Here is a 9,069-nt window from a genome sequence, read left to right on the forward strand (position 1 = left end):
CATTATCATTATCATTATCATTATCATTATCATTATCATTATCATTATCATTATCATTATTATTATCATTATTATTATTATTATGATCATCATCATCATCATCATCATCATCATCATCATCATCATGTGGTATTCCTCTTTTCTTGTCAAATGTAACTATTTTTATTGATTTTAAAGGAAGCAAGACGTTTTATATTTAAAAGTACTTACAAACTCAAATAAAGTGTCCTCTATAGCAATCGGCCAAGATGAAAGGAATTTAAGGTAAATCATAACACCAAACTCTTCTCCCACATAAATGGATTCAACTTCTCTCATCATAAGTGTTAAAAATCGCACAGTAATGTCAAATGGTTGTACAACAAGGATAACAATTTTGTCATTTTTAATACAAAATACAGGCTTCTCATTATCTAAAGTGTATGTAATTTTTATTTGCATATGATATTTGCCCACATTATGTGCTCTGACAAATACAGTGGTATTTGTTTGTATATTAGCATCTAATGAAGTAGGAATTTCTAAAAATACTGGCAATTTCTGTTGTGGTCCCATTGGCTTTAATGACACCTCAGCTAAAATGGATAAAAAATATAAGCACCTTGTAAATAAATATCGGCTACAACTGAAATTTAAAAAATTCTAGGAATATTTCAGAAATTCCCTGATATTTCTCTAATAAATCCAGATTCATGAAATTCCTTTATAATTCCAGGTTTTCCAAATACCCTGTACACCCTGTATATAGTGTATCCATAAAGTAACACATATTTTAGATAAAAGATAAATTTTTTTGAGATACATCCATTTTATTTTAATCACCTGGTGCTTATAAACATCTTATACAGGGTGATTAATTAACAATGGAAAAATGTAAAATGGTGACCATTGGCGCAAATATGCCTATATTTTTTGCGATTATTCTGAAATTATATAGTTAGGAAATTGAAAATTTGTGAAACTATATTTTTTTAAGCGACAAATAAGATACGTATTGCAATTTCAGCGTTGGTCATAGAGGGCGCCACTTACGACCAATTTTACCGAAAATTTAGTTAATAACTTTTTACCCTGTATGTCTAATATGAAACTCAGGCCCGGTCTGGCTCTTTCAGGGGCCGTCGGGAAAAATCGAAATCGGGGCCTATTTGGGTTTGTCTGTTATCATATCGACTCTGGGAAGGAAAACTGTCGTATTTCAAATTTGGTTATACCGAGATAATTGCATTTGAATAGTTGAGAAAATAATAAAGTTCGTTATTTTTTTATTACAAGAGCTAAATCGTTCTTCTTTAATAAAGTAATTATTTTATTTAGGTCTTGATTGATGATCTAAATAAAATAGTTTAGGATAAGAGAAAAATGGATTTTGAATGAGTTACTACAGTTTTAGTCGACAAAATTTTTATTGTGAAACAACTTGCTACACTAATTACGTACAGAAAAATTAAACAATTTCTATTTTTAGATAAAAAAATAATTGTTAATAATCAATAATGACATAAAAGGAAAATTTATTACGATTCGGTCAGTCATCTTGGTCAATATTACTTTCTTCCTGGTGGTCAGTCTTACTAGCAGGCTGAAGGGAGTTGTAAAATCCACGATACATCGGTGGTATCAAATTAGCCTTACACAGACCCAAAAGACCGCTTAATTTTTTACCATCAATTGGCAGCAAACCTTGATACAAGTCTAGTTTGTAAGTCTCGTTCTTTATGATTTTCTCCAAAATTATACACAAAAAATACTTTATTGGGAGACTTTGGATCGCATGGATTTCTCTGATTTTGCTGATTTATATAGCCTCTCCAGTAATATCTTTTTTCCAGTTTTGTTTCTTTACCATCGATTTATTAAAAGTTACAAAATCTTCTTGAGACATTTCTTTTACTTTGTACTGTGGGGCAGTAACTTTGGCCATTTTTATTAGACTAATCTACTGATCAGGACTATCAGGAGTGTATATAGCAGAGTGACGTTTTTTTGCAACTTCATCACAACATGCATGCTGTCATTTTCATTCTGAGTGTGGCCAATTTCAAGAAAACGGTTTGTTATTTCCAAATCCAAAGTCATTGATGTATAAGCATCATACATAGCAATAGCCTTGATTGCTGCCTAAGTCATAAATTGTAAAGTTGTATGTTGTGATTTTACTTTTATAATAAAAATCGCTGACTTCTGACTTGGGTGTTACTAACACCTTCTTATCAATTTTCGACAATTCTTTATCAATGTCTTTCAGATTTCGAATAGCGATTTTGTTTAAATTATAATTAATATAATCATCTTCTATTTTTTCTGTTCTCTTCTCGGGATCTGTATTCTTATAGGCACTACACACGGAACACTGATCTTTTTGGCTTAAAGAAAGCTATATTAAATTTCGAATTAAGAATATTCCTGTATTGTCTGAGTGTAGCTACTGCATCCCATTTTTGTTGTTTTGCATATTCTAAATACATTCTGTGCATTCGTGAAATACTCAAACTTTCTTCGAAGTACCTTCTTTTTGGGTTTTTTCTTGTATAATGAGAAGGCATAAGTGGAAAAAGTTTTATGTGTTCCATAATGTTTTTTATTAGAGCATCCGGGTTTTTTATGCGGCCTAGTGTTGTGTTTTCCTCTTCTGTCCCTTTCTACAGTACCACCGTCACCAATTTTTTGCAAAGCGGCGCTTACAACTGTTTCAGAAAATGCAAGCGTATTTAAGAACATCGTTTTGCAAGTTTGTTTCTCATTATTGTTAATGACAAACTTATAATTGCGAGAGAAATTCCTTTTGGAGTATTTATTATGTACAGTACCTGCTCTTTTTCTCGTTGTGTCACCCACCTTACAAGAAAATCCCACTTCAGAGTATGATCTCCAAGGTTCCAAAATTCGTCAAAAATGACTTTTCTAGCTTCTTCATTTATTTTTTTGTTGCATTTATACCTGCAAGTTTATTACAAGGTGATTTCATTACCTTTGCAAAAATAAGTTTGTCTTTACTATTTTTATGTAATAAAAATTTCATTCAAATTTTAATTTATAAATTGATTGTGTTTCACTAACGCAGCGTGCAACGCGCAAACGCGGCAGACATGACAGAAGCTATTTACATGCTGCCATCTGGATCGAGCTTGCAAGGCAAACTCTCCCATCTATTTGCAGCTCAAATTAAAGCTTATTAGTTATTTCAAGCACCATCTTTAAAATATTAAAAATACACGTTTAATATGCTTGCCCTTATAGTACTTATTCTGTTTTTAAATAATTTTTTTTAACAGAAAAAAACTCATTGGGATAGGTGACAGTAGGTATAGCGACGGTTTAGACTGGGAAAATTTCGGGGACCGTGGGAAAGTCGGTGTCCTTTGTCGGCGTCCTTTGGTCCTTTATCGGCATAGATCAAAGGTTGGCGTCGCATATGTGTTAATTGGATTTATACAGGTGTGTCCTTGGTGAATATACGGGGGATTAGCGGTAAATTATAATTTAAGATCAACAAAAAAAAATAATAATAAAATATATTGATAAAACATATGTGCAGAATATAATTTAATTTAATACCTTATTGCTTTAAAATATCTAATTGTAAGTCAGCAAAATTATAATTTGATAGCTAGAAGAGATTATGAGAGTTATCGCATCATTCGGTATTGCATCATTTGATGTAAGTCACGTGTTCGATCAATGCAGCATTCAAATTGGCGGTAGATTGAATTGGCCGAGCGGAGCGCGACATTCAAATTAGAGAAAATTCAAACTTGACGACGCGGTTTATCGCTGGGAAAGCAACATTAACGGACAGGTACAAATTGTAAGATGAGTGATTGACTGAGAGGGTTCGGAGGGTAGTTTAAATTTATATAACACGATTTAAAAGTTTGCGTTGCGTAGTCAGAATCTTCAGGGTACGCGCTGGTGGGAAATTTAAAATTAAATGTAATATTTAATCTCATGCGCAGAAACAAATGGCCGGGCATTATTGCTGGTAAATTCAAAATTAAAGGTAAAATTGAAACGCATATGTAGAAACAAGTAACTGGGCCTTATTGGTACTAAATTTAAAATTAAATATTATGACTCAAGGATTGCATAGAAAGGATTGACTGTGAAATTCAAAATTAAACACGAACAATAATAAAACTCTAAATTTCAACGCATGCATGCTGGTGTTCGACTTTGTGGATTTTACAGAAAATTCAATATTAAAGATCATCAAAATGTATTATGTATGTGCAGAACAATTTGTAACTGATAGCTTAATTCATTTAAAATCTATATGTAGCAAAAATTGTATTTTGATACCAATAAGAGAGCAGGAGAAGTTAATGAACTATAAACAGCAATCATTATATCATTCTATTTGGGGCACATGTTCGACCTATGCTTCATTCATGCATGTGCGGTACAATCTTGTCACCTGCTTCGTTATTTCCTATCAAATCACAGTATCGGCATACATCGTAATATGTTAAGTCAAAAAGTATAATGTGACATTTTATTTCATTTAAATTTTTGTCGGCATAAATTTTAATTAGATATCTTATAACTGATAGTTTTAATTCACTAACAGAATCATTTATCACACTTCTTAAAAAGAAATAACTTCAGAACATTGTTTGATATCGAAAGTATATACAGGGTCTTTAGTTTAAAGTGTGGAGATCTTAAGTTGGTCATTGACCTGGTCTAAACCGATTTGCAGTAATGTTTTAAAAGAAGCTGTTGGGAAAAAAATTATCATTACTTCGTGGTTGAGAACGCAGTTTAAAACAAGGAGTTTTATGTATAACACTTGATTAACTTATATATTATTTTAAACAAGTGTGTACCAAGGTCAGTTTAGCTTTTTAGAGTAAAACCAACTAAGCAGCAATTTTGATGACTTACGTAAAAGAGATTAAAACAGAAGACCTTGGAACTGCAGTAGAAATTACAGCAAACCTTCTTAAACCTTTGACGTAATGCATGAAATTATTAAGTTTTGTAAGCTCAGAATACTGTGAGAATGTTGTTTTTATGGAAGGGGGTTACACGGATATCTTCATAAGATTAATTTTTTGTATAGACACCGAGCTAACAAAATTTTGAATAGTGAAGATACAGAGATGAATGGACAAGAAAACAGTATATAAAATTTATACATAAGGCTTCGTCCGCCAAAGCGGGCCCAAGTGGTCGAGCGGTGACGTAGGCAGTAGCCGCGATTTTCATCTCAATTTTTAATAGTATTTAACGCGTATCAGCGTGCTAGTTCAAAACGCGGCCGAGCGCGTATCAGTAGATGGCGCTATAAGTGGAGCGCGGAATTAGTAATTAAATATGCGGGCATATTTAATTATGCAGACTACGGCTAAAAATATTTACTGGAATTAAAAGTTTCACTTTAGGAATGTGTGTGTGTTAAAATAGAACAGAAAGGGTCAATCCTTCTTTGTCTTAAATATTTATATATATTTCTTAAGTTCATATTAAAGCCCAATGACAAATTCTTTTATTTTTTAAATTGTATTGAAATAGAAATTATTTCGCTTAGGTGTGGTAAGAAAACCAAGTTAGTCTGTTTTTCAGACAGCTGTCTCAGCAAAATAAGCAAGTAGCCTGTTTCAATGTCACGATTATCAACTGCAGTCACTGCACTATATGCTGGCTTTCTTCGCGAATATAGCCGTGATTCTAATTAATAATCAATTTTCTAATTAGAATTATTATTGTCATAAATCAACGAGTCTGCTCTGCTTGTTTTTTATTAAAAGTTTCTTGGACTATTATAGTGAGTGGTGCTTTTTGTGTGTGTCCTTTTGGATAAAGAAAGGTAAGTGTATATTTATATTTTCAACATAAAAACGTAGCTTTGTTGTAGTTATAATCTTAAACAGCAATTAGATGAAATTATTTTTCATAGTAAAAAATTCTATAATTAATTTAAAAAACTATAATTTAGCTGATAAAACCGCTTATTAAATACAGCAAACTCACTTAAACGTTCATTATTTAACGAAAATAAAAATATATTTAAAGCCACCATTATACAGGGTGTTATTTTAGGAGTTGAGAAAAAACAATAGCTACAAGGTTTCAAATTATTTAACAACGACAAGATGGCGGCTAAAAATCTAAAGAATTATTTTTTATATTATTATTTTTATAGACAGCGGAAAGACAGAGAGAGAGAGAGGGAGAGAGCGCGCGCGAGAGAGAGAGAGAGATAGAGCAGCGTTGGAAAGGTATGAATGTTAGCCATAGAACGACAGAGTCATGGAGAAACAAGACAAAAACCCATTACTTCAACAGGAAAAAACAGACCAAAAAAAAGTAAATGGCATTAGCAGTAAATTAAAATATAGTGGTATATTAAAGACAACACTCACTCAAACGTTTATTATTTAACGAAGAAAAATTCTATTTAAAACCAGCATTATACAGGGTGTTATTTTAGCAGTTGAGAAAACAATAGCTACAGGGTCTCTATAAAAAGTTACAAATTATTTAACAACGACAAGATGGCGGCTAAAAATCTAAAGAATTATTTTTTATATTATTATTTTTATAGACAGCGGAAAGACAGAGAGAGAGAGAGAGGGAGAGGGAGAGAGAGAGCGCGCGCGAGAGAGATAGATAGAGCAGCGTTGGAAAGGTATGAATGTTAGCCATAGAACGACAGAGACATGGAGAAACAAGGCAAAAACCCATTATTTCAACAGGAAAAAACAGACCAAAAAAAGTAAATGGCATTAGCAGTAAATTAAAATATAGTGGTATATTAAAGACAACACTCACTCAAACGTTTATTATTTAACGAAGAAAAATTCTATTTAAAACCAGCATTATACAGGGTGTTATTTTAGCAGTTGAGAAAACAATAGCTACAGGGTCTCTATAAAAAGTTACAAATTATTTAACAACGACAAGATGGCGGCTAAAAATCTAAAGAATTAATATTTATATTATTATTTTTATAAACAGTGGAAAGACAGAGAGAGAGCAGCGTTGGAGAGGCATGAAGTTCAAAACAAGACAACAGAACTACAGAGACATGGAGAAACAAGGCATACGAAGGGTCAGTTGCTAGATTTTTCTGCATTGTAGGGCGTGTCGTTTGTACCCATTCAATACACAGTTAAATATGATGATGGCTTGATACAGGTACCCGTGGTCGTGTAGGGGTCTATCTTAAACGATTACCTAAGGATAATCATTGGATTTTTCCTTGCCAACAAAAAAAAAAAGGTTTCAACCACACGCGAAAAGCTTAAAATCCGTTCGCGAGCGCGAAAGGCCTTCGGGCTATCGAAACGATAAAAAAATGGCTGTCTTGTGGTTAGGGCAAATTCAAAAATATAATTGTTTGGCGTCATACCCTTAATGCGATTCAAACATCTCGACGGCATTGTTTCAAACTAAACACATCCGTTGTGGTGATAAGCGACTTGTAGGGCATAATTGAACGTTATAGGGTCTTTCCTTACAATTAAAAATTACTATTGACTCTTTACATTAAAAATATTCAAATTTTATTTAAATTTAAATATTTTTGCCACTATTTTTATTAAAGTACAGTTTTAGTAAAGTTTAGTTTGATGTAATTTTTACATAAAAAATAATTTTTTCTGATTTTTTATTATAATTTTTCGTGAAGTACAGTTTGATCTAATTTTCAAATAAAATAATTTTTCTACTTTTCTATATTTAATTTTCATAAATTAATTTTTAGTAATTTGCGGATTGAAACAATTTAAAAAAAATTACAAAAAAAACTTACCAGTTTGGCTAGGGGAATGCCGCAAAAGGGCCCAGAGGGTGACTGTAGAGGCAGGTAATGGGGTGGGGGTGGTTCTTTGATAGCCATAGGGGGCCTCATAATAATTAGTTGGAAGCGCCAGCAACCGAATTCCACAAAATATGTTCGCACGTATCCGCACAAACGAAAGCGTTATCTATACATACCCCTTGAAAGCGACAACCTTATCTTATTAGGACTGGTATTACAGACGCCAAGGGTTGTATTCTCCCGCATGAAAGCGGTACCTGTCAGGCTAATGTGAGGAAGAAAATCGACCAGCAACCCAAATTCCCATCTTCTTAGCCTCGCAAGCACCACCTCCGTACACCTCAACAGATTAGCGAAGAATGAACGAGTAACCGACATGTCTCAACTAGTAATTTATTACGCGTATAAGGTGTCGTTTCGTCATGTTTTACGTCACATTATTACGTTTTACGTCATGCTGTTATCACATTTGAAATAAGTATCAGTTTAAAAAGGTGTTGAAACATCTTCAATAAAGGTGAGTTTTAATTTTAAAATATGGCGTGTCGTATATCAAATTAAACGTCTTGATTAATGCAATAAAATAGTGGGTCTCATCGATTTTTTTCTTTTTTTCGCGATCGGTGATATGCTTGCCCAGTAGGTAGAAAGTGCTCACTATCTTTTCGTTTTACTCACATTCGAAATTTTATATTTTTCTCGTGACCTCTTTTCATGCATTACTTACCGGCACTAGTTACATGAAAGGTAATAACTATGAGCCCCTAAGGTCTTCTAGTCAGCTTATCTTTAATCTTTGAACTATTAAGAAATCGAGGTATCTAAATTTTTCATCATTAGAGATACCGTGAAGAAACTTCGTCGTTTCAGTCTACAAGGCGAGCCTTGGAATTTAAAATAAAAAATCCTCCGACCGGCGCAGAACCTGTAGGATGAATTAAAGAGGCCATCCAGCAGGCTATAGCTAAAGGCGTCGAAGGTCTTAACCCCGAAGACCAGGTGTCTTTCTCGTTTTGTTCCAATGACTTTGCCACAGGCAATGGTTGGGTCCGTTTCAAGCCCGCTAAAGAAGTTACCTACGATGACGTGTGGGATGTCAGCTCCGCCGTACACCAGTCCAACTCCTCGGGACTAAATACCGAGATGTTCTGTCTGGGCGTGATCTCTGTGCGGATGCCTATCGGGAAAGGACGCGGCAAGAATTACAACACCTTCGATGAGGAGTGTACCAAGCGGCNCATACCCCTTGAAGGCGACAACCCTTATCTTATTAGGACTGGTATTACAGACGCCAAGGGTTGTAC

At 33.6% G+C, this 9,069-nt stretch overlaps 1 protein-coding gene across 1 annotated transcript in view; it reads right to left on the reverse strand.

The window, feature by feature from the left end:
• The window catches only part of LOC108907549 (trafficking protein particle complex subunit 11-like), a gene marked incomplete at its 3' end in the record, with an annotated part of 15,156 nt that extends 7,013 nt beyond the window's left edge, over positions 1-8,143 (reverse strand). The window contains exons 1-2 of the mRNA XM_018711286.2: positions 7,942-8,143; positions 211-575 (exon numbers count right to left, since the gene is read on the reverse strand). Of these exons, the coding sequence (XP_018566802.2) occupies positions 211-575; positions 7,942-8,143 (567 nt within the window). The remainder of the gene's footprint in view (positions 1-210; positions 576-7,941) is intronic.
• Between the last annotated feature and the right edge of the window lie 926 nt (positions 8,144-9,069).

The sequence above is a fragment of the Anoplophora glabripennis genome, unplaced genomic scaffold (assembly GCF_000390285.2).
Source record: "Anoplophora glabripennis isolate ALB-LARVAE unplaced genomic scaffold, Agla_2.0 scaffold378, whole genome shotgun sequence".
Taxonomy (NCBI): Eukaryota; Metazoa; Arthropoda; class Insecta; order Coleoptera; family Cerambycidae; genus Anoplophora; species Anoplophora glabripennis.